The 27,029-nt window shown below is 39.6% G+C and overlaps 1 protein-coding gene across 1 annotated transcript in view; it reads left to right on the top strand.

Moving 5' to 3' along the window:
* Positions 1-27,029, top strand: part of PTPN13 (protein tyrosine phosphatase non-receptor type 13) — a 127,459-nt gene that overhangs the window by 82,318 nt on the left and 18,112 nt on the right. Inside the window, exons 11-32 of the mRNA XM_068403265.1 lie at positions 941-1,160; positions 2,634-2,708; positions 2,809-2,983; positions 4,021-4,177; positions 4,332-4,470; positions 4,876-5,028; positions 6,378-6,560; positions 7,752-7,914; positions 11,561-11,984; positions 12,157-12,254; positions 14,162-14,218; positions 15,501-15,593; positions 16,919-17,026; positions 17,780-17,911; positions 18,263-18,729; positions 19,713-19,838; positions 21,810-21,903; positions 22,735-22,820; positions 23,679-23,841; positions 24,759-24,973; positions 25,060-25,158; positions 26,651-27,012. Of these exons, the coding sequence (XP_068259366.1) occupies positions 941-1,160; positions 2,634-2,708; positions 2,809-2,983; positions 4,021-4,177; positions 4,332-4,470; positions 4,876-5,028; positions 6,378-6,560; positions 7,752-7,914; positions 11,561-11,984; positions 12,157-12,254; positions 14,162-14,218; positions 15,501-15,593; positions 16,919-17,026; positions 17,780-17,911; positions 18,263-18,729; positions 19,713-19,838; positions 21,810-21,903; positions 22,735-22,820; positions 23,679-23,841; positions 24,759-24,973; positions 25,060-25,158; positions 26,651-27,012 (3,789 nt within the window). The remainder of the gene's footprint in view (positions 1-940; positions 1,161-2,633; positions 2,709-2,808; positions 2,984-4,020; positions 4,178-4,331; positions 4,471-4,875; positions 5,029-6,377; positions 6,561-7,751; positions 7,915-11,560; positions 11,985-12,156; positions 12,255-14,161; positions 14,219-15,500; positions 15,594-16,918; positions 17,027-17,779; positions 17,912-18,262; positions 18,730-19,712; positions 19,839-21,809; positions 21,904-22,734; positions 22,821-23,678; positions 23,842-24,758; positions 24,974-25,059; positions 25,159-26,650; positions 27,013-27,029) is intronic.

Consider the following 27,029-nt stretch of genomic DNA (forward strand, 5'->3'; position numbering starts at 1 on the left):
CCTTTCTTTGCATTTCCTAGCCTTCTGATTATTAAATAAAAAATGGCTTTTGTTCACCCAAAGTGGAACATGGATTTCTTTCCTTCTACAGAGAATAAAATGAGTAGGACATTTGGCATCCATATCTGCTAAGAAAAGAACTGGAGGATAAGTTGATGTGTTTTTTCAGAAATACTGATTGGGTTTCTTGTTTGTTTTTCCCTTTTTTTCCTTTGTATTGTTAATTTAGACTCTAATTTATTTTTTGTTGTGGCTGTGTATCAACCAAGCCATTCTTAGGAATTTAAAAGAAAAAGGTTTTTTTTTTTCAGCAAAATAAGATGATGAAAACATTACAGTATGAAATTTAGAATAATTTAGTATATAGGACATTGATACATATAAAATATTTATGTAAATATTTCAAGCTATACTACTCAGAAAAAATCAGGGAATAAATAACAGTGCTGTGCAAAGACTTTGTAAAGAATTGCTACAGAGAAAGTGATTGGAGCAATATTTACTTATATAAAGTACACTATTATTTTATTTTTTCTTTAACGACATGTTTTCGAGCATGGCTTTTTCACAGTCCCTGCTTGAACAGAGAAATTAAAATATTTTCAAAGCATTAACATTTTTCTTCCCCCTGTGGTTCAGGGGTTTTGTACTGATTCACTGGGTTTGTAGTGTCAAGTATTTTTTAGACTGCAGCTGAGCTTTTATTTTCATATGAATAAATGGCAGACAGCTGCAGAAACTTGGCATGGTTGCTCATTTTCTGTATTGGTGGATTGCTGTAGAGTGCTAACCTCCTGGCTGCTGAATGAATGTTGTGTTTAATGTAGTATTTGATAACTAGTTTTTGTGTTCTGGGTTTCCACTTAAGTAAGCGCTTAAAGCAGCAGGATGTCTTAGGCATACCTACTAATGTCTTCCATCCCCTCTGACTATATCGTAGGCAACATGAAGCACCGTTTGAAGGCAATCTACTAAGTCAAGAAGTGATGCTAAAGCGTCAGGAAGAAGAAATGATGCAACTGCAAGCTAGAATGGCTCTCAGGCAATCCCGACCTAACCTCTACCCAGGAGATGCAATTAGGTCCTCAATGCTTGACATCACCAGAGATCCCCTGAGAGAAATAGCCCTGGAAACAGCCATGACACAAAGAAAACTGAGGGTAATGCCCTGATCTCAGCAGTGTCTTGACGGAAACTCTTAATATGTGGGATCATTAAACTGGGCCCTGTAATAAAGTCATCAACAGATTAAATACTAGGTGTTTGGTGTTGCCCTGATAGGAAAGACCTACTCTCACAACATAAACTTCTGAGGTTTTGTGGCATTAGTTGCTACGTAGCCTAAAGCAGTATCAAGAGATGCTAAAAGAGACAGCAAGCCTTGACTATAAAGATTGCATCGATTAAACAATATAGCGTCCTAACAAAGGTATGGTGTAGTTTTCTCCTGTATTCTGTGGTGTTTTCAACCACTTCGATTTGCATTTATTTCTCTTAGTGGAATGTGGATGTGTCCCACCAGCATCAAAGGTTATTAAATGAATAAGTTGGGAAGGGAGAGGCAGAGAGGATTCATTTGGCCCTTGGGTTCACCCTGAATCACTGTGCAAACTCCCCTTTCCTTTCCCAGCTGTCTTGGTATGTGGATGAAATATAAGATTACAGAGGAAAAGGGAGACAGAGGTATAGGTAAATAGAGTGACTGATATTTAGAAGAGATGATGGCTTGATGCCCTCTGCTGCTGCTTTCAGTGAATTGGGTTTATTTATTATTATTATTTTAGGGATGGGAAGACTTGAAACAAGACTCAGGTGAACTTGCTGTCCTAATCCCGGGTAATAGTTCCTTTATCTGTCTCCAGTCCATAGCACTCTGACCAATTAGTTCATTTAGGCTTTAACTAACCAGGTTGGTTCTCCCCTGGCCCTTAAGAGGTTTACATGCAGATGTTTTACGTGTAGTACACAGTAGGTAGTAGGCAGTAGCCAATGAAGGTTTTCCTTCAACAGGTGAATCTTGGGCTACTTTTTTAATGTGGTATTGAAGTGGGTATTGTGCAGAGGAGTTTCTTTAACAATTTGGACAGGTAACCTCCTATAATTTTCAAGGTGAAGTAGTAAAACATTTATTTGTCTACAGGCAGAGAGAAATTGGCCAGGATCTCTACTTTAACCCAGCAGATAGAATTAGGCTGAAAAATTTCAGTCTTCAGGAGATCAGACTTATGTGTCACAGACAGAGATTTGTCAAGGTGGAATTGCCACCAATGAAGAAAACCTTAGTAATGTCAGGCAGTTGCTTACTGAGATAAGCCAAGATGGTCCCAATATGCAACCCACACCCTGTATTTTAAAGGAAGACAAATAATACTACAGTGTTAGCTTTTTGCCCAGCAAAGGAAGGAAAATATGCAGAGTAATAATGTCACCCACGCTGCAGCTTGCCAGTGGTATCTGACATGCATGCTGGCAAAATCTGGTTCTTTAGACTTCCCAGCTTATGGGAGGAATTCAGTACAATTTTCTAGTTTTGGCCTTTGGTTCCTCTTTGACGTTTGCAGGGCAGGAATTAACTGTGCCTCAGTCTGTTGTTCCAGCAACGTGGTGTTAATTCATACTCTTGTGATTTGCAGAATTTCTTTGGCCCTGAGTTTGTGAAAATGACAATTGAGCCATTCATCTCCCTGGACCTACCAAAGTCTATCTTGGTAAGAAAGGGGCTATTCAGCAATCAGTGGTGGGGGAAGTATGTTAAACCAACAAATGCACAGGTGTGAATGTTGGGATATTTTATTTCACAAAATGCAGACTAAGAAAGGGAAGAATGATGATACGAGACGAAAAGTAAATGTGATGCTTCTAAGTGGGCAGAAGCTGGAGCTGACCTGTGATACCAAAACAATATGTAAAGATGTCTTTGATATGGTTGTTGCCCATATTGGCTTGGTGGAGCATCACTTGTTTGGATTGGCTACTTTAAGAGGTAAGATTAATGATTTGATGTAGTTGACAGGTACAGAATAAGAAGAGTTAGCTACATGGTGTTGAGAAAAGATAAGCAGAGATTGCCTGGCATCTACAAAGCATTTATTTGGAGTTATGTTCTCTTGTATTGAGGCAAAATACATTCCTCAATGAATGCACCATAAAATTCTATGTTTGCCTGAGTAATGACACCTCATCTTGGGCAGTGTTTTCCCTTCAGTTGCTGAGTTTTCTTCCCTACTGTTTGTTGCCTTCACTTTGACTAGTACCTCTCAGAGGACATGAAAGCGGTTTGACTTCTGTTAATACACCCTAGCAATGTTGCAGCCTCTTGTGGAGGCAGGCCCATTGGGATGTATAGGAGGGCACCTTGTATAGAGGGAGTTGCCCTAAGAAAAAAGAATTTGCACCTGAGCTGTTAAATTTTTGCTATTAGAACAGACCAGAGGTTGGACTTTCCCCCCCCTGCCACTGGGGAGAAGGTCGTTGTGACAGAGCATGTTCAGACCCAAGTTTCCTGTTGGCATATCTGAGAGACTGTTGCAGAACTGTAGCACTCAGAATATTGGCATGAGATAGAAGCCCTTAGCAGCCCAAGAGCTTACTCTATCCATGGCAGGCTCCCCGTGCTCTTGGCAATTTAGAAAGCCTTGAAAACATTTTGCAGAAATGTAAATGGGACAGAAGTAGTAAGAGAGGGAAGGAATGACAGATTTTGGATTTCCTATGGGATAAGAAATCTGAAATTTTAAAGAAACCCTAGCTCCTATTTTGTAGCTATGATGGAAAGTAACTTTTTTCTTTTTTTTTTTTTTCCACTGGTGTCTTTGGGATAACTATAAAATTGTTTCTTCTGCCCTTATTCAGTGTTCCCTTTAATAGCTATTGTGCCTATAAGCCATTGTTAGTCAACAGAAAACCTTACTGTTCAAAACTAAATTTCAGATTTGTAAATCTGGTCTTGATCTTCCAGCTGGAGAAAATATTTGGTTTTAATGTTGTTGCCCATGTGCTTCCCTTTAACATTCATGGCAGACAATGAATTTTTCTTCGTTGATCCTGACATAAAGCTAAGTAAAGTAGCTCCAGAAGGATGGAAAGAAGAACCGAAGAAAAAGAACAAGTCCCTTGGTGTCAACTTCACTCTGTTTTTTCGCATAAAGTTTTTTGTGGATGATGTCAGTCTTATACAGTGAGTGTATGAAAATTTTTTTTAACCCCTTAAGCCCTAAATTTATGGACAGAAATTGGATATTGATCAAATACTGGAAATTTGCTATAACAGGAAGAATACCAAAGATGGCATGGGTTTTTTTTGTGGTTTGTGTTTTGTTTTCCTGTTCTAGGCATACGCTGACCTGTCACCAGTATTATCTACAGTTGCGGAAGGACATCCTGGAAGACAGGATGCACTGTGATGATGAGACAGCCTTATTATTAGCATCCCTAGCTCTCCAAGCTGAGTACGGAGATTACCAGGCAGAGGTACACCATCAATTTCACCTTTGAGAAGCTGTGTTCTTGCTGCTTAATTAAAGAAGTGAGCTGCCACATATGCTTCACAGCTCTGCCCTGGACTGGAAGCTCAGCTGATAATGCTGTTGACAATTCTTGCTGTGGGCAAGTTGTCTTTTAATCTAACACAGGGCTGTTGCAGAATCTAGTTCAAGATCTGGGTGTTGAACCCTCTCTCTTCAGTGGAAGTAGAGTCAGGCTTGAACAGGAAAAAAACATATGTGAAATTAAGCTCTGGATCAGAGCTGAGACTCTGAATCCCTCCCCTTGCTCAGTTGTAATGTACGATTCTCTGTAAAATGAATGTTTATGTCTTCATTCATGCTCATAGAGTAGTATATGGAGATGCCATCACAAAAATGTTTTGTGTTGTAGGTGCATGGCATGTCATATTTCAGACTAGAACACTATGTCCCAGCTAGAGTGATGGAGAAACTAGATCTGTCCTACATCAAGGAAGAGCTGCCAAAATTGCATAGCACTTATGTGGGTGCATCTGAGAAAGAGACAGAATTAGAATTTTTGAAGGTAAGTGGGCAGCAGTTTGCTTCCTTAATCTGTGACTTAAGAAATTCCGTGTGGGAATATGGGTGCGTGGACTTCAAGGAAGAGCACAGGAAAACAGCTCAGGTTCTGAATAACTCTGAAAGGGACAAAGCTGAAAAGATCTTCTCAAAAGACACATCATTACAAGTGAAAAGAAATCTTAATAGATGGGAAGGAAGTCCTTTCACTTTTTTTCCCAATTAGTAGTCTTCCTGCTTTAGCTCAAACTATTCATCCTTGTGTGTACTCTAAAGAAAGCTGTGATTACGAGACAGCACACCCTGCATTCCCTGTGTCCTTTGTTCTTTCTGTTGAGAAAAAAATATTTAAATTCTGAAAAGTTTTATTTCAGTTAATACTGTTTATGGTGCTTGGTATGAAGCAAGCCAGAAGCATTACCAAGCAGACTTCCTTGCGGAGTTACTATGTAACATGACAGGGAAACTATAATCACAGATATATTGGAATTATTCTAAAAGGACCCATTAAGAAATGTAATTACGGGTTTTGCTCATGAGATGATCATCAGGTCCTGCCTTGGTACAATGGCTGCAAACGAGTTCAGTGGGTGACGGTTTGCTGAGACACCAGATAACCCTTGCAACGTAATTCCGCAGTCACATTGTAATTCCACAGTCTCTCTGAGAGGGTGATGGCACTCGGCTGACTTTGCTCCTTCTAAGGCTGTTGCTCGTTTGGTAGAAATGTTCTTTTAACTTAACCCCAGAGAACAAGAGTAGAGGACTTGAACCTAGCTAAACCTAGTCTGACTGGGGGTGGAGAGCAATTAGATTCCCTCGTTTGATTCATTACATCAATCCCTTATGCCAGTACTAAAGAGGCAGCAGGAATGAATGACTGGGAGTGCAAAGTGAGTGAAGCTGCATCTTCTGGCAGTTATGATGCCTTAATGCGATCACAGAATTGCAGTGTTAATCTAATTGTGTGTTTGAGAAATGTGTCAATAACAAGTGGATCTGGCTAGTTACAGTTTGTCGCCAATAATTGGTTTGTGCAAGTTTGGTTTACTCACAGGTGTTCCTGATTCATGCTTTCATTGTTTGATTTTAATAAATGCTAGGTTCATTTGCTGTAGTGTTTTGCAGATCAAGAGATACTACCAAGACTTACAACCCTCTAGAGCAGCTAATGTGTCTCTGTTGTGTAACGTCTGTAGACTGTGTAAGTGGAATCACCAGGCAGAGAGGAATATTTTTTCTAAGATCCATATATATATATGCATATATTAAAATATTTATATAGAGGTATAAAAAACTTGTAATAGACTTAACTTCATATTCTTTGAAGTTTCATTGCATTGATCCGTACAGTTGTGCCAGAGGCTCACAGAATATGGGGTTCATCTTCACCACGTGTTGCCTGAGAAGAGATCCCAAACAGGTATCCTTCTGGGAGTGTGCTCCAAAGGAGTTGTTATTTTTGAAGTTCACAATGGTGCCCGCACACCTGTACTACGCTTCCCATGGAGAGAGACAAAGAAAATTTCCTTTAGTGTAAGTCAGTCTCTTTTCCTCTATCTGTGTGTACACGTCTATATTTGTATCTCCAGATAATAGTTTTCTGTGTTATTTTTGCAAAATAAGCTTCTGCTTTACAGTGTAATCTGACTACATTTTGTGTGGCTGAGCTGTGTTGTATTAGGGAATTGAAATAGGACTTTTTATGTTTTAAAGTTGTTTTGTTTGTTTTTTTTTTTTATTAGCTTGCATTCTATGCTGCTGAGGTTCCAGCCTCAGAAGAGAGTTTAGCACCTGTGTTTTGGCAAAGCTGTATTGATGTGACATGTGGGTTCCCTGCCTTCTAAGGAAAGAGCTATAACAAAGACAGATCAAGGACCACTCTTAGCATGGGGAGAAGCTCTGCCCAGTTACTGCATTTCTGGGCAATCTGCTCATGCTGCTGACATGGGTAGTGAAGGAACACCAGAGTGAGAATCCTGCATTAGAGGACTGGGTACTGGCAAATGCCAGTACTCACTGTAACTAGGAGATGCACCTATGTTGCTTTTCAGTTGTTGTATTTCCAAGAGTAGTTAAATTGCTATGATGGATGACAGGGGCTGACGCTTGCTCTGGACAGTACCAGCCAGCTTTAGTGGGTACATCATAATCTGGAGGTCATGTGTCAGTTTTTAATGAGGTGTTGAGCTTCAAGTGCTTACCTTTATACAAGTATTGAAAACATTACTTCTAACTTTGTCTCATACCTTATTGAAAAGCTGCAGCCTGTTTCATCTGTGATACGATTTTAACTAGAATTGGTAAATTACTGAAAAGATGAATTTAAGACCTGGAACATTAACTGATAGATTTCATAATTAGATGGGCATCTAGTTCTTTTTCTCTTGAGTGGCAGCACCCCTTGTGACTTCTTCAAAGGCTTTTGAAAACCCATCCTGCAAAATGCAGTAGTACTGGTTGTCATTAGTCAGCACTAACATGCTGATAAATTATTATTATTAAATAATAATAAAGTACTGTCTCAGCTAGCCCAGAAGTAACTTTAAAGTGCTACTTGGTGAATCTCAAATTACTTTCAACTCCTATTTTAACAGAAATCTTTCCTATCAGTGCATTTTGCTTCAAGAAAGTTTGAATGCTGTAACTGTGCACAAGCAAATACAAAATTCATTGTAAGCTAAAAGAAATCATTGTGTTCAACTTTTTTCTTTCTCCATTGTGTAGAAGAAGAAAATAACTTTGCAGAACACGTCAGATGGTATCAAGCACGCATTTCAGACTGACAATAGTAAGACTTGCCAGTACCTTTTGCATCTCTGCTCTTCGCAGCATAAGTTCCAACTGCAGATGAGAACCAGGCAGAGCAACCAAGACACTCAGGACATTGGTGAGGAGTGTGATGCTGTGTTGGTTTTTAATAGCAATCTGTGTGTATTTTTGTAAGGAGAAAAACTGAACCTGAGCTTCAGTAATTCTGCTGAGTGCTACATATGTGTAGCTCTACATTTGGAGGGTGTATACTATAAAGAGAATCTACTGGCTAAGTTTGTTTAGGTTTTTTTAAAGGGGAAAAAAAAAGAGAGTTGGAAGATCACACAGAGCTGGCACACAGCAGCTTCTCTAAAATAAAAGGAATCAAAAATAGGTCACTAATAGTACTTTCCCATTTGATTGATGGCTTCTGGCTTTTTTCAGAAAGAACTTGAAGATATTTCAATAATAGGATTTTTACCTTTTGCTTAATGTGAAATGAATTGGTTTGATAATGTGGAATTACAGATTAAGTTGTGTGATCATGTGAGGGCAAATACAATAGGGAGCCTTTCATGATGCTGCATCTGTAAGCTGTGGGTGTAGCTGTCTTTATTCCACTGAGTGTTTGGTGGACCTAGTAAGGAGCAACAGTGATGCTAGCCAGTTTTCTTCAGAATTTCCATCTAATTTGTGTGTATAATAGAAAATGTAAAGATGTTCTTTTTAGATAGAAAATATTAATTCAAGAATGCAGTCATTGAAAAAACCCTCTGTACTAATTTCTTCACTATTTGGAGCAGAGCTCACTTGGCTGGCTGGCCTTCAGCACAGCCTGGAAGTGCTGTTTTGGTCAGTCTGCCTGCTCATTCTTTCTTTGTTCCCTGTTTTTATCTGTCTGCATTCCAATTGCTGTTAATCCAGACTTCCACCATCATAGCTGGGATGGAGTTTGACCCCATTGCTGTGGAGGTTGTGATCTCCATCTAAAAAAAAAAAAAAAAAAAAGGTGGGGGGTAGGGAAAGGCACGTGGCAAGTTTGCAGCCTTTTTTCTGTTCTGTTGGGCTCAGCCAACTTAGTGCAAAGAACTGGGACCAAGTGACTTAAAGCCTTTGTACCATTCTCTAACTTAGCGCTTGCTTATCCTGAATTGCAAAGAAAAGCAGTACATGAAAGGCTTTCTTGGCTAGGCAAACTTGGTTGCTCGTACAGATGTAGTATGTGTTTTGCTTTGGGAGTCTGAAAAATAATAGTTTGCTTCTGCGCAGTGCAGATCACTTGGAATTCAGAGGTCTCAAATTTCATCAATCATTCATAATCAGAAGCAAATAAATCAGTATTATGGGTAATTCCATCACACTTGGTTATTAAAAGTAAAAACCATTTAAACAAAAAGTGAACACAAGCATGTGCCTGTAACGCAGTGTTTGTGGGGTGGAGTAGCAGACTTCAGAAGATTAATATGCTTTGGAAGCTACTTTAGAAATACAGTATTACAGTGTCTTGCAAGACTCACCTTGATTTCAGCCAGTGAATGGAGAAAATATTTTGAGACAAGGGAGAAGGCCTGGCACGCATATTGACAGTGAACAAATTTTCATGGAATGTAATAACAGGATGGAGGCATGAGGGGAGCACTTTGTGGCCCCTGTGATGTACCATGACATGTTTTTCACTTGTTGCACAATGTCTTCAGTGACCTGGGAGAAACCATTTTAACACATGTAAATCTAATGGAAAGAATTAGACTTGAAAAATAAAAGGCTAATGCCTCTTGAATAACATTCTGCATGAATAGAATGAGATGAGACACAAAGTTTAAAAAAAATACTAGCAATTTTATGGTACGTAAGAAAGGAGATAAGCTATAACAGAAGGAATGATGGTTTCTTTTTTGCACGACTTCTGAGGCCATGCAGTGAACAGAACCAAACACTGAGTTTTAAGATGGATGTTTGGATTCCTGAAAGGTCATATAGAAAACCACAAAGATGAAGTGAGGGTTACGTCAGCCTTACAAAGGATGAGTTTTGAGCACGTGAGAATTTTCAATTAAGGGGTTGGCAGAAGGTGTGAAAGGCCTAATGTCTATATAGATAATGATGTGAAAGTCTTCATCTGAAATCCATATGGAAATCCTGGTAGGTGTTTGCAGAGGGTAAGTATGACGTGAAGAAAAGAGATCTTAGAATTATTAAGGTACTCTTCCCCGGGGTGGGAACACAACAAGAGCAAGTGTCATTGGTAGCTTCTTTCAGAGTCAGGAAATGGAGATTTGTGGATCTCTGGTCTGATTGAGCAAAGCCATTCTGTTGTATCACTCATCTAGTCTGTCTGGTGGCTATGGCTAGAGGAAATATTTGGTGTGGGGAGGGAAGTGTTAGTTGTATACTAATTCACCTTTAAAAAGGACAAAAAAATACCGTCCACAACTAGTGTCCTCAATCTGTATGCTTGTTACAGAGAAAGCATGAGTTACTGCTGCAGTTAGTTCCTGCCCCAAGTATTGGAGGAAGGAACGTCTTTTGGAATGGCAGTGCTGAGGTTGCATTTGCCAAGTTCAGTCTTTAATGGTGAATGCTTCAGCATTTAGTAAAGCCTAATGGATGATGTGTACCAAAAAGCAGAATTTTCCTTTTCAGTTACAGTGCAGCTTCCTAAAGCAGCTCATTTCCTAGCTGTGTAGAGTTTAAAAAAAAACATCAGTTAACCCTAAATCAGAAATATATACGCAGTTGAGAATTGCTTTTCCTCAGACTTCCCTATGAACTGACTCCAAGACATCAGTGAAGTTTATGAAGGGTTCAGATGGCCTGATTTTCTTTAGAGGTTCTAACCAGCAAACATGTTGCCACAGCTTATCAAGTTTCTGTGCAAGAGCCAAGCCACAGGAACTTAACTGCTAGCCTTAGGAGGCAGTTAGGCTAATAGAAATGAGCCCTGCTCAGCTTTGCTCTGAATTAAGAGGAGGTTAGGCTAAGTTGTATTATCTTTCATTTGCTTTCAGCTAAGAACGTCCACCCAGACAGTTCCCACGACTCAGCTGACAGTAATTTAATTACAACCCAAAACCTGTTTCTCTCTGCTGCTTAAGGGAATCCTAGTTCATGAGTCAAAAAGTCTGGCAAACCCCAGTCAACACTTTCTGTTCTGCACTAAAACAGGATGTTTCTGGCAGGGGAAGTCTCCAAATGCACCTTGAGTGAACTGGTGCTCTTTAACCAGGTAGAGATGCTGCCAAGTCCCCACAACTTTGCAGCTGTACTGTAGGTGTGTCAGGGACTCATGCAAAGAAAACTAAGCAATGGATAAATGGAAGTTAGTATAGAGGTAGGGGGGTCCTATTTGTTCAAATTCTGAAAAAGACTTGCATGAGCATGTTTAAAGGAAGTATAGTCTTCCGGGTCACTTGGCTTGAGGATATTATTTGCTTTGCAGAAAGAGATGATGTGCCTGTATATAAGGCACAACAGTTTAACAGGGAATATGAGTCTTCATTAGGGTATAAATATTCTGCTATTCGATGTTTTTGGACTTCACTGTAGTAGATGGTCAAGTTAGTGTAATGTCATGAACTCCAAATGTTGCTTCCTGAACAAACTACATGGTGGTTGTGTATATATACCTGACGATGGTACATACTTCTGAGCATCTAGAGAAAATATGCTTTGTGTGAGCAGATTGTTTAAAATGCATGCTTTACACAAGGAGGTCACACTAGCTCTGCTGTATAACTTAAATTTGCTTGTTTTTTGTTTTTTAAAAAAAAACAAATCCACAGAAAGGGCTTCGTTTAGGAGCCTAAACCTTCACACGGACTCTGTCAAAGGTTTCAACATGGGACGAGCAATCAGTACTGGTAGCCTGGCCAGCAGCACTTTGAACCGACTTGCCGTTCGACCTCTGTCTGTTCAAGCAGAGATTCTGAAGAGGCTGTCCTGCTCTGAGCTCTCCCTCTTCCAGCCGCTTCCTGGCTCTTCAAAGGACAGAAATGAGAAGACTCCATGGGAGGAAAGACCCAGGGTTATGAGCAAGTCATTTCATGATCTGACTCAGAGCCACATCTCGGCTTACCCCGCAAGGAAAAATATTATTACTGCTTTGGACTCTTCCCCCCAAAAAACAGAAGACATAATGGGAAGAGTCTTTCAGCAAATGCCAAAATTTGATACTGGATCAGCAGCAGGAGCATTAAAACTGAGCAAGTAAGAGTCTCTCTGACCGCCCTGCAATATCTTTGTGTACAGTCAATGTACATTTTGCATCAGTTTTGATTTATTATTCATACCATTATTTCATTACATTGATCCTTCCCTTCCCTCTCCCAACCTCCTTTTCCCTCTGTCTGGTTCCCCTTCTCTCCTTCTCCCCTTTAAGTTCAAAATCTCATGCAGGTTTAAGTAGAAGCCCTGAAAGAAAGAAAAATGAATCAGACTCATCATCCATTGAAGATACCGGTCAAGCCTATGTTGTAGGTCAGCATGCAAAAAATAATACTACTGTATTTACTAACTAACCTCTAAAATTGCTTTGAGTGTAATGCTTTGATATATTTATTAACTGCTGGTGATATTTGGATTTGAAAAAGGGAGCAGAATATCACATGTTAAAGTAATCCGGGCCAATTGCCTGTTGTTCCAGAATAATTGTTTCAATGAATCAAAAAAAATTCTCCTTTGGACAACACCAGTCTGTACAAAGGTGTGCAAAGTATTAGTACTTGACAGTAAAAGCTGTTCCAGAAAACATTTTCCATTTTGTCACTTCAGAGCGCCATTTGATTGTATGGATCTTTTAATAATTTGCTAGTCTTTGCAGTCTGTTTGTCAAGCTTGAACTTTTTTAGTGTTTTCTGTGGAAAGGGTGCAGGGAGTGATTTTTTTGGAAGTGGACTCAGTTTGGCACAAGCTGGCTATTGGCTAGTACCTCTGAGCAGTAACTGCACAGTTACTTTTTGTTTGGTCTCGTTTGATATAATAAATTACGTACCATTTTTTTGCAGTGCATTGGGTATTTCACAAAAACACTCTTGTAGTGAGCTAAGCCAGACATACTTACTCCATTTTCTTGCCAAGGATTGGATTGCACACAAATAGTCTTACTAGGCAGTAAAAATACAGAGCTCACATAAAAAAAAAAAAAATTCAGAGCAGCTAAATAGATTTGAACTCGCATGTTGGGTTATTGTACATTAATTTTTAATATCTGTATCATCAGTTTCTGGTTATAGGAGGTTCCCTGTTATAATAATAGAAAATACAATGACTGAAACATTTGCAGCCTTAGCTTGCTTTTGTTGCTTTGCTTTTGCTTTATATTAAAATATTGATTAGTTATAGAACATCAGAAAAAGTGGAAGATGGTTAAGTTTATGGGGATTGGTATAAACAAACTCACAAAAAACCTGAACAAACACACAAACAAAAACATGCTGGAGTGTGACATACAAACATTTACCGCATCTGCCCCCACTGCACTTGAAACCAGGACTGACTTGGAAACTATGCTTTTTCAGTAGCAAGAGAATAAGCTACTGAAGAGTGAGAGGAGACATGGAGTTTCTGTAGTGACTGGTTGCAGCCATTTATCCAATGCTTTTAGCTTTACAATTAGTGTTATCATGTGCTTACCCATAATCATCTGGGCAGCAATTCTGATAAGGATCTCAGCTACATGTCAAAAGTCCTGCTGAAATACATTGCCTGTGCTGGGAGATGCACATTCTTTGCATGATGAAACTCATCAGCTGAAACTTTAGGGTTCAGAGGTTTGGAAAAGGCCGGGACTGCTTTGCTTAGAAGCTTGAATTATCTTACCTCATTTACTTTCATAACTTAGTACGTTTATTATTTTATCCTTTTCGAAGTATGGCCGTATTTGCTTGGCATTCATCATTCCAAAGAAAATATGATTCTATGTGCAAACCAATTTAAATAGAAATACTTGGTTCAAATTGCTTGTTACTGCACCAACTTATTTGTTACTGTACAAAGTCTTACGAGACTCCTGTTGTGTTGGTTTATTAGGTTAGGCATATTCATCCAATCCTGTTAGAAAATGTAGCCTTTGACTTAGTTTCTAAAAGATTCATCAAATTCATCTGAAGTTAACAGTGGTTGTAAAGGCCAAACCTCTGTCCTTTCTTTAATTCTTTGCCTTTGCGTGAGCTACCATCTACCTGAGCCTTGAACCACAACCAAAGTACATGAGTAATTTGGATTTGCTAATCCAAAACTACTTTCATGTTTATTCATTTTTAAAATAAGCAAGCAATCTGGTATTGTGAATGAGCTCACGTATACTGTGTAAAGTCTGAAATACTTCTTGGTAGCTTTCGTATTTGAAAATTGATAACAATGTCTAATGTTTCCATTTCTTGCAGGCGTTAGCATGAATACTTCGGGAAATCTTCCATCATCGATGCTGTTAAAAGAGAGCAGTAAGTTGATAAATAATGTGCCTATAGAATTAATTCAGTCAGTTTGTGAAGCACTTGACAAGTGCTTTACTGTTCCATCTGTCCTGTTTCTTCACTATTCTTAAATCAAATACCTCTCCCAGTTAGTTGGACAGGACCTTTTGCTAAATACAACTCCTAATATTTCTTTTGGATTGCTTCTTGGGGGAGATTTTGTGTGTAATATTTTTCAAATACAGATAGTGTCTGTTTAGTTTGAGACTTGAAGGGTGCTATTGCCTAACACGCCATGTTCTTCAAAGCTCATTTCCCTTACTTGTGATGTTACTGGTTCCGCAGAGCGAAGTAAGACTGTGTTTTCTTTTTAGTTCTTTTACTCTTTAGGTTTGACTTTGTTTTCATGGAGAAAAAATTCCTTCTCCAGGTGGTGCAGTCTGTCGCACTCTTGCACCACTGTTTTCTGCTTGTACCAGTGTGTAGAGCTCAGTAGGTTTCTGCCATTGTTGAATTGCATGTTCCACTTAAGGCAGAAGTATGCCAGGCACTCCAGCCCAAATGAGTTGTATCTTCTCTAGGTAGCAAATTCATGAGTTCAGACTTACAGTATGTTGGCATTCCATGAAGTTTCAGGAGATTGGTTTTTTTCGGAACGTCTCTTAAGAGACATTCCTGTCTCTTAAGTGCCTGTGTCTACTTCAGCCTGTTGGGAACCCTCAAGAGTGACATAAATCTATTGTGAGGGTGTTCGAATTTTGGAAGAGGCAGAATCAGCAGCCTGTGGAGCTGCAAATGAGGAAATAAATTTAAACAAGATAGGCTTTAGTAGATGTTTCTAATGTTGATTGTTTTTTACTGAAGGACCACCAGTAAGAGAATTCACTGAGTAACCTTTTAGTAACTTCATATAATAAGCCTCAGTTCCAACTTTACCCATGTGTTTACGTCCTGCCTACCTGAGCAGGGCACATAAACACAGATCTAAACACTTCGCTGAACTGAGACTAATAAATTTAAAGATTCTAGGGCTCAATTGTGTTGTGATTCCAAGAGACTATGCTAGGTGCTTTTCTTAGGAGGAATAAAAGATTTTGACTGCTGAAGATGGGAGTGAGTTATAATGGTGGTGGGTTTGTTTTTTTTTTTTTATTTGGACATGGCTTGGAAGATGAAAGTTGGACCCACTAGTTCAGAACAGCTTTTCAGGATATCAGTGAAGTAATCTTTTTTAACGGAATAGAACTTCAGGGCAAACCTGAAGGTAAGCATTCAGGTAGTGTCTGATCACGAAATGTTGGCTTTTCAGTTGACTCTCTGCAAACAACACAGAACAGAGTTGCCTCGCCAGAAAGAGAGATAACTTTGGTGAACTTGAAAAAGGATGAAAAATTTGGCTTAGGTAAGTGGCTTTAGAATTGTTGTTGTCATGTGTGTTCCTAGAAGCCAGAACCAAAGTTTTCTGGTCTGTATTGAAGTATTTATTGTGGCACTGAGGAAAGCAGTGCAGACAGTAGCTGGATTTCAAAGGCATTTAAGATGCTGAAGCCTGGACTTAGTTGATGGCACCTGCTACTGATTTGTTGAGTGATGTTAAGCAAGTCTGTTTCTCAGTTTTTCCATATTGTAAGTGTAGGATAATTATGTTGTGAACTAGTCATTGTAAAAGTTGACCTTTAAAGTTTATCTCTGTGTTCAGGTACAAGATTTTTATCTATGTGGACACCTAGCAGCTGTGACAGCCTGAAGGCTTTAAACAAAAAAAAGACATTATAAAGCCATTATGAGCTAATTGTGGAGTGTTTTTCTTACTCTTATAATATTATTAGATGGAACACTAATTTGAGGTTTAAGGAGCCTGGAAGATGACATATTTGCATTCCATTCCTTCTTCTACCCCTGAGTTTTTTCATAAACCCACATAATTTTTCCCTGTATGAGTAATGAATAATTTGGTGTCAGTATTGTGTTTTAGGGAGGCTCTCTGAAGTGTCCTTAAGGACATTGTTCTGCCTGTCATTCAAAATAGGACTGTTGTGTAAATATGAAGAGGGGGGAAAAACCCGCAAAACAATAATATTTTGTGTTTACCATGCACAGTGACTTAAGAGTTGACCAAAAAGGAAAGAAATTAATATGAAATGCACTGTTTCTTCTTCTCTTTCTTCCCCATGCAATCTGTGGTACTTTGCTGTTTTAGCTAGAATAGAGATGATGTGATTCTTCTATTTTCTTTTTTTTTTTATTCTTGAACATCCTTCCCAGGTTTACCTGGTAGAATTAGCAGAAATATATTAGAAGCCTCAAAAGAAAACAGGGATTTGAAAAATTCAGTTCTTAAGACCGGGGTCCAGCCTTTAGGTGAAGCATCTAACAACAGAGAAAACCAGAAATTTTTAAGGAAGAGAAAATACATTTCATCTTGTCAGCAAATGTCCATTTAATGTCATCTGTTTGTGCGTGTGTTTTTCTTGCCACAGTTATCTTCTGTAGCCTTTGCTGGAGTTTTCTGGGAAGCCAGTTAGAGTCTGGATCGCTTGCTCAAAAACAGAGACTGCAATAAAGCTTTACCATTTACTTCCATGTAGACTTCTTTGAGATGTGTAGTTTTGTTTCACTTTACATTTATTAGAATGACAAAGTTTTTGTCTATTCTGAAATACGGACTTGTGTTAAGTTACACTCTGATCACTGACAATTTTGCCTGCTTTGGGCCTTTTTTAATAGGCTTTCAAATAGTTGGCGGAGAGAAGACGGGGAAACTTGATCTGGGAATTTTTATTCATTCAGTTACTCCTGGAGGGCCAGCTGATTTGGAAGGATCTCTAAAACCAGGTGAATAGCGTAAATAAAGAGAGATGTATACATGAAAGAAAAGGCCAAACACATGTGTAGTACCATTTCCATCCATTGCTGCAGGTGTCAGTCCCTTACAAATGCTGACCTTCAGTTACCTTCTGCATAATTTCTGAAAACTGCTGATACTTCTTTGTTAAACTATATGAAAACAAGAATCATTTGAATCAAAGTAAAAATTATAAAGCTTGAAGTAGCAGAAAATTAAAGTTACATATAAAGATAAGGGCTTTATTTGCCTTTGTCTCTCTATAGATGCTTTGTAATTTCAATTTTTCAAAACTCCAAGTCCATACTTTGACTTTGGAAAAAATGACTGGTAACCATATGGCTACTGTGGGGGGGTGGGAATTTCTCTTATTTAATACCTGCTTTTTTGTTTTGTTTGGTTTCATTTTGGTCCGTGCCTTGAACTGAACTGTGTATTGCTTATTTCACTTCTTGATTTTCGCTTTTGCGTCCATTTTTCTTGCAGCAGAAGAGAAGGTAGAAATCATAATATGGAAAGGTTTCACAGGTTTAAAAAGAGGAAATATTCATAACCAGTTCTTGTTGTTTTCTTTTGAGTTTTGTTATTTTAAATGATTAAGGTTTCCTATTCCAGCATCACTTGAATTTTAGTAATTTTTAATCCATGCATTGTGTAGGGATTTTCAGGCCTATACTCCACATTCTCACTGATGGATAAAAATGTAGGTGTTAGATTGTATCTGAACAAATCCTTTTGTGCAGGACACCGACTAATATCCGTAAATAGCACAAGTTTAGAAGGCGTCAGCCACCATGCAGCGTTAGAAATTTTGGAGAATGCACCTGAAGACGTGACACTTGTTATCTCTCAGCCCAAGGACAAGCTATCCAAAGGTATGGAGGGAAATATTCCCTATTATTAAAGAGTTGTTCTTTGAGTTTGAGCACTATGCCTTCTCTGGCACCTTTCATAAAGTACTTTCTGTGTTTGTTTAAAATTGCTGATCAACTGACTTCTGTAAGTAACCCCAGCTAGTATATGCTTGAAATCGTGTTCTGAGACTGAACGAAGAGTTGTGTTACAGTAACCTTTGGTGAGAACACACTGGTTGCATCGTAAACAGAAAGTGTTCTGCGTAATATGAATGGGTAAAACCTTATGTGGTTGTAAGCTGAGAAATTTGTGTCATACTGCAGATAAGATGTTACCAGCTGCTGCTGACTGTCTTGTCTCCTGGTTTTCAGCATCATGTAACGCTGCACACATCAGTAATGGAACCATGGGTTATTTAAGGAAGCCATCATTGGTGCAGGACAATGAGGCAGAGTCCTCTTCAGAAGAACACAACCAGTCCCATGGTCACCAGAGGCCTGTTTCGGGGAGTTTGTCTGGTTTGTCAGGAGGCAGGCGGGATGGAAGCGTGAGCTCCCAGGATTCCAGAACTGAGAGTGCCAGCCTGTCTCAGAGCCAGACAGCCACCTTCTTTGGCAAACGTGCAAGTGGTAGAACCCAGCAGGATCCTCAGCATTACAGTGATTCCCAGTCTGGGCTTTCTAAAATGAATGAGAAGAGAAGATCCTCGTCTGACAGTACTCGAGCAAAAAATAAAAGGCCTGGGGTAGTGGAGTCTGTGGAATATTCTGACCGAGGGGATTCTGACATGGATGAAGCAACTTATTCCAGCAGTCAGGAGCAACAGCCAGCTAAAAAGGCATAGTGTATTTTGTATGAATATTTCCCATCAGTATAATAGTGGTAGTGAAATAGCTGACTGTGGGTGCGGATAAGGTGAAAGGATGTCAGGGAAGGACAGCCTAGCCTGTAGATTATCCTTCTAATGGCAAATACTAATAGCTAATTTCTAATAGTTTGGTGATTTTGTTCAAAATAAATAGAGAAAATCACTCCTGTAACTTGAAACAACTTCCCAGCTTTCCAGTGTCACGAGATGGGCATGTTACTAAAGGCAGATTGTGTTTGGGGATGAATCTGTAGTGCACTTGTTGATTCTGTAGAAAATCTTCTTTCAATTCTGTGTTCGTCCAATATGATCATAGTCTAGTGATCACCCCAAGAGGTAAGTTTATTCATCTGGCAGATAAATTAAGTTTTTTCTAGATTAAAGTAGTAGTGATGCGTTTGTTTATGGGTAGCAGCAGAACTCATTGTCTTTGGGGATTGATCTAATCCGTGGAAAACTGCCCTTGTATAGTGAAATTCAGCGGTGAGCCATGCTCTGAACAGAGACAGCTTGCTGCTTCACCTTTCCGAAAGTACACAATGGCAAGTACTACAAATTAATTCCTAACTTGCAGTGATTCCTCTTTTCAGCTGATGGAGGTTATTCAGTCAAGTTTTAGCAGCTCCTGCAAGTTAGTCCAACAGACCCTAGGCTGCTCTAATACTAAAGTACAATAGTTTCTGTGTTCTGTCACCAACTCACTTTGACGGTAAAGGCTCAGCTGCTGAAGGCCAAGCGTATTTCTGTGCTAAACCTGTTCAGTGGCAGCAATGGAGGAGTTAAAGCAATGAGCCTTATGAGTTTTACTAATTGGTACTTTGCCATGTGGACTCCTTTTGGCTGCACCTGACTCAAAAACACACCCTTTAGGGTCTTAACTGTAAACTTCTGTTCTAATGGCAAATCATTCCCTCGTTTTGTTTGTTTCTTTTTCTTTTTTTTTTTTAATAAAGGAATCTTCCTCAGCGAATACAGCAAACAAAATGAATTCTAGAAAGGTTACTGCAACACTTAAACCTGGAGATATTTTTGAGGTTGAACTAGCCAAAAAAGATAACGGCTTGGGAATAAGTGTCACGGTACTGTTTGACAAGGTTTTTAGATGTTTTCTCTTTCTCTACTCCCAGCAACCCATTAAATTGCTAAATTACAAGGAAGCAAAATACTTTCTGGAGTCACTGTTAAGTATATAGTTTTACTGGTGTGTGATTAATCTTACCAAAGCTGAAAAGTCATACTATTTTGTATCCCTTTTCTTGTCATCTGCCCTTTAAGTAACTCTTATTTGTTGTTTTATGATGGAGCCCCAAAGTCCTAATAGAATCTTATCACAGATGCTGTTTTGTGAGTACAAAAAGCAAGATGGTCTTTGTCCTTTGCTACCTAATAATGTGGCACATTTACAAGGGAGAGAAATATTTAAGACTCCCTGAGTGGCATCACAGGCAGTGGAAGCGGTGGTGTTACTTCAGAGTATCTGTGCATGTCCACACATATATACCATGTTCAGTGTTCTCCCTCTGCTGGATAAAAGGCAGAAAGCAAAAAACTACTTAAATCCAAATAAGACCCGTCTGACACTGCTTTCTTGCAATACAAGACAAAAATGTATATTTAATGGACGGATTTCTCTTTGGGCCATAAAACTTTGAAGGTAGCTTATGTTTAGGGCCTGCCACACTGGAGAGTGGCACTTCAGGGAAAAAGGGAATGGTTTATAACTGACATGCACACGTTTTTCACCTCTCCTGTTCTTGTATTGTGTTCAAACACACATCTTGGGATTTTAATATTCAAATATTATCTCTAGTTGATTGATCACTGGACTACACAGTAATTTGAAAAAGGAAAAGTTGCTTAAATTATAACAGTAGAGAGCAGTTATTAGCGGTAGTTCAAAACTGGTGGCTTTCACTGGCTGTTTGTACCTAAAACTAAGTTGGCCTTTTCCCAAATGTGGCCACACAGATAGGCAATGTAGGTGGAGTGCCAGTTCGCAAGCCTAGCACTGTGTTCATGCATATATAGCTAGTATTGTAAGGGAGCAGAATGAAATTCTATTATTTTGGCATCGCAGTCTATTCAAAGAGATATTGCTTTGTCAAGCTTATAACTTGAGACAGCTGGAAGACCAAAGGTTCAGCAGGAGTTGGTTTTTGAATAGCATCAAAATGCATGCTATATGCATGCCTTGGCTTTCTAGAAAATGTTAGAAGATGCCAACCAATGCAAAGATTTCCCTTAAAGGATGAGCAAGTGGTATCTTCATTGACCTTTCCTTTTTCAGCCTCCATTCTGCCCCTTGCATTGCTGTCCTGTACAGTGGTGAAAAGAAGAGGTGTACAATTAGGTTTTCACATGTAATACTCTGTGCTCTGGGAGTGAACGTTAATACGCTGTTGGTTCTCCCTCTTCCCTCCCAAGTTTGTGGAGAAGCACTGATAGTACAGCAGTGAGCCAGAATCATAGAATGGTCTGGGTTGGAATGGACCTTTGAAGATCATCTAGCCCAACCCCCTCTGCAATGAGCAGAAAGGCTAAGGCCCTCCAAAAACAATGCCATTTGAGCTTGAGCAGATTTTTTCAGCTTAGACCTTCAAACTTGTATGAGCTGAGAGAAAGCAGCACTCTGTTTCCTGTTACATCAGAGAGGGTGCATTGGAGTAGGACACTGCATGGGTGTGCATCTTCTGCTTTGGCATGCTGTGCTCTCACATGTCTCTAAGCTTTGATATACATGCAAGCATGTAAAGTCCAGCATAATGCAGACATATTTCTGCTTAAGGACATTTATTTGTTTTGGGTGCATTTGCATCGTGATGCATTGTGTTTTTAGAGTCTTCCCACCCCAACCTCATTCATAATAAATTGCATGACTGCGAAAACACGCTTTGTGTAACGTTTTGGTTTTGATAGTTTGGCTGTTCTTTTTACATGCCAGTAGCCCAAGTGCTTCCTGAGTACAGTCTTCCTTGTGTGACACTGTGTTTAATTACTAAGTATTCTAATGTCAAAAAGACTAACAAATTCTATTTTTGCTTTCCATTTAGGGAGGTGTAAATACTAGCATAAGGCATGGTGGTATTTATGTGAAAGCAATTATTCCTAAGGGAGCAGCTGAAGCAGATGGCAGAATAGAAAAAGGTAATATTTCAGTTCTTTCAGTTGGGACTCTTAATGTGAAAAAAATGGGCAGATAACTGTCTGTGGTGGACTTGACGATATACTGTGGCCTAGAAGTTAGGAACTCTGTTTCCCTCCTTTCCTTGTACCTTTTTCACTGTGAAGAAGAGCTGTTTTTCCAAGCTACTACATTTGTAGTTGTCATTTTAAATGTTGCCTTGATAGCTAATCCTGCAGGTGAGTATTTTAAAAAGGTGTAGAAGAACTGCAGAACCGATTGAAAACTGGTGAGACTGTGGAGGGAAAAAGCAGGGGAGAGGCTGCAGGATTTTTTTTTTTTTTTTTCCCTAATGCAGCCTGTGTTAATGGAGAACACTTTTCTGTTCCAGCCATGGAGAGAGAGGGCTTCGTTTTATTTGTGGCCTTCTTGCTTGGCATGCTGGGCAACTCAATACAGAAGATCACTGTAATTGTTACAGCTTTTCGTGTTTGTAAGCCAGGCCACATTCTTTACTGAAGTGAGAATTCCCACTGTAGACTAAGATTTAATTTTAATAAAGAGCCTGAACTTTGTGGCAGGCTGTCATTCTGATGGTTAACACTAGCTTTGACCTGGGTTTATCTGATAGAATCATAGAGTCATTTAGTTTGGAAAAGACCTTTAAGATCATTGAGTCCAACCGTACAGTTTATTTGCAAAGTTCTCTTCTTGACTTGAGTGTGGAGGGAAGGGAGAATTTACTTCAATAACTGTCCTTGTTAGCTGAGACTTGAAGGTTTCTGTGTGTCATATACGTCTTATAGATGATGTTCTGCCTACTTTTTCTTAAATTATTAATCAATCATTTGTAGGTGACCGTGTGCTCTCTGTCAATGGGATTAGTTTGGAAGGTGCTACCCATAAGCAAGCTGTTGAAACACTGAGAAACACTGGGCAGGTAAGCGGCTGCTGGTTCTACTCCTATCTGTACTAAACCAGATCTTCGTGAGTGCAAAGAGGTAAAGGAACCTGAAGACTAGAATTCTCCCCAGTGTCCTGATTGCTTTAGGTGTGCTTTCTTAGACTCCTTGGCTTCCTGGGCCTCGAGTCTCGCTGCCCACCCTAGTGAAATTTTGGCTCTGTATGTGGGTGAGAGGTCTGCATGGAATTGGTTTCTCCTTGTCCCTGGGCTTCACAGAAAGGAAGCCCAGGTGCACGGGTTGGAAAGCAGCTGTAGCAGCATGCTACAGACAGGTACCAAATCTGAACCACTGAGGACACAAGGGCCTCCATACATGCAGCTTTACTTGAGTCTTGGCCTTTTTGAATAGCGCTTGATTCTGTCAACAGTGTCTCCTCATTTAATAGTGCTATTTATGGTGGCTACTTCTTATGTGGAAGTACATGCACACCTGAAAATAGTGATTGTACAAATTCAGAACTGCTATTGACTACTATTCGTGCTCACTTTATAAAATGCTTTTAACTCTGTTCCCTGTACGCATGTGAAAATGATGCTGTCTTTGACACTTCTTAACCCCCTCACAGCCTTATTGGAAGAGAAACCTTTCTTACTCTGAGTTGGCAAGTATCTTGCCAAGTCCACTAGTGTATTTTGGAGGTTGTCACTTACAACCCTTAAAATAAGGAACAAATGGAGGATGTATGGAGAGGGAGGTGTCTGTAAAACAGACAAACACAAACCTTTGTTGCTGTAAAACTTAGGACTCTGACAATTTAGAAAGAAACATGTGCTCTAGACTGTGCTGTCTCCATGACTCTTGCCAGTTAACTGGAGAATATTTCATCTCTTTAGGTGGTGCATCTGCTGTTGGAAAAAGGTCAGCTTTCAGTGGCCAAGGTTCATGCTCCAGTAACACCACAATGCACGCCTCCAAATCAGGTGGAGCAATGTGAGCCACAGGAGAAACCAGCGACAAAAACTACAAATGCCAAAGATTACAGCTTTGTCACTGCAGGTTAGGTCACATATGAAAATTGTCTGAACTTTCAAAGCATCCTTTAGTTTTTATAGTATTTTCTTCTATTCTTCTGTAGAATAGAAAGACAGGAGAAAGAGCTGGTAGGAATCTATACCGAGCCACTGCACATAATGCAGTCTCTTCCTTTTTGTGCTGTTGCGTTTATTTTTAAGATTTCCTTTCACATCTTGGTAACTTTCTGTAGTTACTAGTAACTGTTTGCTCTCTCACTGTTCCTTGTTGTTTCCCAATTTCACCCCCCTTGCAGGCCAGGGCTGTAGCAAGGTTGGAGTAAAAGGGGTGCTGCTATCTCTGGTGCTGCTAAGGAGTGCCAAGGGGAGGTTAAGGTACTCATATAAAAATGAGAGCTTCTGCAGGTCCTGCTGTTCCTGTCTAGGTAAGAGAAGACATGAGCTGGAGGAAGAGAGAAGAGAGATCTGTATAGCTGACTAGATGTTGGCATATTTCAGCTTCTTTTGAAAGAGGAGGGAAGTCTACCCAGATGGGGAAACCACTGCAGATACCTTTTGGTCTTCCTGCATGGGATTTATGCTGTCTGCCAGGAACTCCATTGCTGCTCTCACTAATGTCTGATCAGTGGCCAGAAAGGCTGTGTCGCTCTGTGCTTTCACAGTCTCCTTAATGGACTTCCTGGGGAACAGTATTTTGGAGACACCCTGGCTTTCTGTGTAATGTGGATGTTGTCAGGGCAAGCCAGCAGACTGAGAAGTGACGATCGGCTTTTTGTCCCCTTGAACTTGGAGGGATCTTTTAGATAACACTTGTGTTTAGTAAAGTGGAAGAATCCTGTGAGGGGGAGAGTGCGCACTGTCATGTCTGGAATAAGAGCACAAGCTACTTTTTTTCATTGCCAGCGTGCTGTAGGAAATAATAAGTTTATGTTTATTTTGCAGAGAACACATTTGAGGTGAAGCTGTTGAAGAATAGCTCAGGCCTTGGGTTCAGTTTCTGCCGTGAAGATAACCTTACCCCAGAGCAACTGGGCTCAACTATTGTGAGGGTGAAAAAGCTCTTCCCTGGGCAGCCTGCTGCAGAAAGTGGGCAGATAGAAATTGGAGATGTCATTCTGAAAGTGAATGGGGCATCACTAAAGGGTTTATCCCAGCAGGTTTGTATCTTAGTGAAACTCATGCTGTGGTAGTCCTGCAAGTCTTGGGAGTCTGCATCTAATAATGAATCCCACTGTGACCATAGGAAGTCATCTCTGCTCTGAGGGGAACATCTCCAGAAGTCTCTCTTCTCCTTTGTCGGCCACCATCTGGTATATTACCAGACATCGATCCTTCTTTGTTGGTAAGTTGTATGACATATGATTTTTTTTTAATTGCCATTTGAAGGTTCATTTATTCAGTCTGGTGGGTGGGTTAGTTAAATGCAAGATGCAGATGGAAAGATGGGGAGGGTGGTCACAGAAACATGGTTCTTATAGTAAATCCCTCAGGAGTCTACTAAGGATTTTGTGGAAATGTGAAAAGAATGCAGGGCTTTAATATTTTTTTGCCCTCCACTTTGCAGCTTAAGACATTGGGAATTGGCTTAATACACTGTTTCTCTGGCAGGGGTTTCTTTGCGACCCAATGGTTTGAAGCTTATCCCAAACAGAAATTGGATATTTCTGTAACATATGTGAAGAATATTCTGCAAAACACCAATTTGTCTGGTTTTGATGCATGTGAAACCAGGGAAAAGATGGCCATATTTACTTACTGGAAATTAGAGGTGTCCCAAAGAACATTTTCAAAATGCTCCAATAAGTAAATCGAAAGAACCGAAGGCCATTTTAGGATACTTGGAAGAAGTGGAAATTAAATGTGTTTGAGCAAAAGAGAATGTAGAGGGGAATTTGCCTGAAAACAGACTTTCTATAATACAGGAAAGTGTAAAACTAATGGAGACAAGTCTTAATTTAATTTATTTTAATATCATTTTCAAACAATAAAAACCATTCATGTCTGAGGACAGAAAATTTAATGTACAAATACGAATTTAAATGAAGTTAAAATCAGAGTAAGAGATAAGCAACTGAACAAACTAATAATACAGATAACTAGTCCTGTAATGAACCTGTTTGTACTATGGAGTAACTTTAATAAAACGGCGCATATATTAAAAGAAGAGAAAAGCCAATAAACAAAGGACAATTTTTGTTTATAACATTATCACAGATCGGTGTGTTCATGAACACAAGAATTTGGCCATAAAAGCGTGAATAACGCTTTTAAACTTTGTCTGCCAGCTGATGTCATTCTTGGGAATATGTGATTATTGGCAAAACTGTTCTTCATTCTCATGAGAGTTAATAACTTGGCTGAACAGTCTCCATTTGGCGCAAATTATGATAGTTCTTGTAGTCTGTTATGTAGCTTTTTGCTTGAAAGGTTCCCTCTTTCTCTCCTGTGTGAGATTAGTTTGACTTCAGTTGCACTGTAAGCATCAGCAGTGTGTTCTGGTTGGAAGGGATTATTTCACGGTAATTGCCTAGATGACTGCTGGGCGTAGCTTAAAGGCATCTGTCAGTAGGCTCTCTGAGGCTAAAGCCAAGAGTATAATTAGATTTATTTGCAGTTCTTTAGCAGTATGTGTTTCAAAGTTTTGCACCCTTTGCCTTCGCCAAGTTGCGTTGAACTTGGTGAAACTGTGCTATGGTATGTTTACACAGTTGAGGCAACATCTAAATGGAAGGAGCCACTGACTAATGGCTTTTGGTAATGTTATGAGTTTTTGCAACTTTTCTTTTGTCATGAAAACTGGAGTTTGATTAATTAAATGTCCTTGCTGTCTGTAGACTCCCATCCATTCACCCCAACAAGTATTTCCAGATATCAGCAGAGAAGTTTCTGGTCCATCAAATGGAGAACAAGGTGACAGCTCAGATGAAAATGAAACTACTGATCTGAGCAAGAAAAGGCTAAAATCTCCCTCTAGAAGAGACAGCTACAGTGACAGCAGCAGGAGTGGTGATGAGGAGGTGATAGACTTGCCAGAGCAGGTGGGCCTTGGCTGGAGTTCTACGCTATACCAAACTTCAGATGAAGCTATGACACAGGCACATAGTCCGTATGAGGCACACGGTGGTCAGGAGGAGGCTATTCGCACGATCTCGTATTCTGATCAGGACACTCCTAGCAAGTCAGAGGTTGAGGACAGGTATGCTGTTTATAATG

The sequence above is a fragment of the Nyctibius grandis genome, chromosome 6 (assembly GCF_013368605.1).
Source record: "Nyctibius grandis isolate bNycGra1 chromosome 6, bNycGra1.pri, whole genome shotgun sequence".
Lineage (NCBI taxonomy): Eukaryota > Metazoa > Chordata > Aves > Nyctibiiformes > Nyctibiidae > Nyctibius > Nyctibius grandis.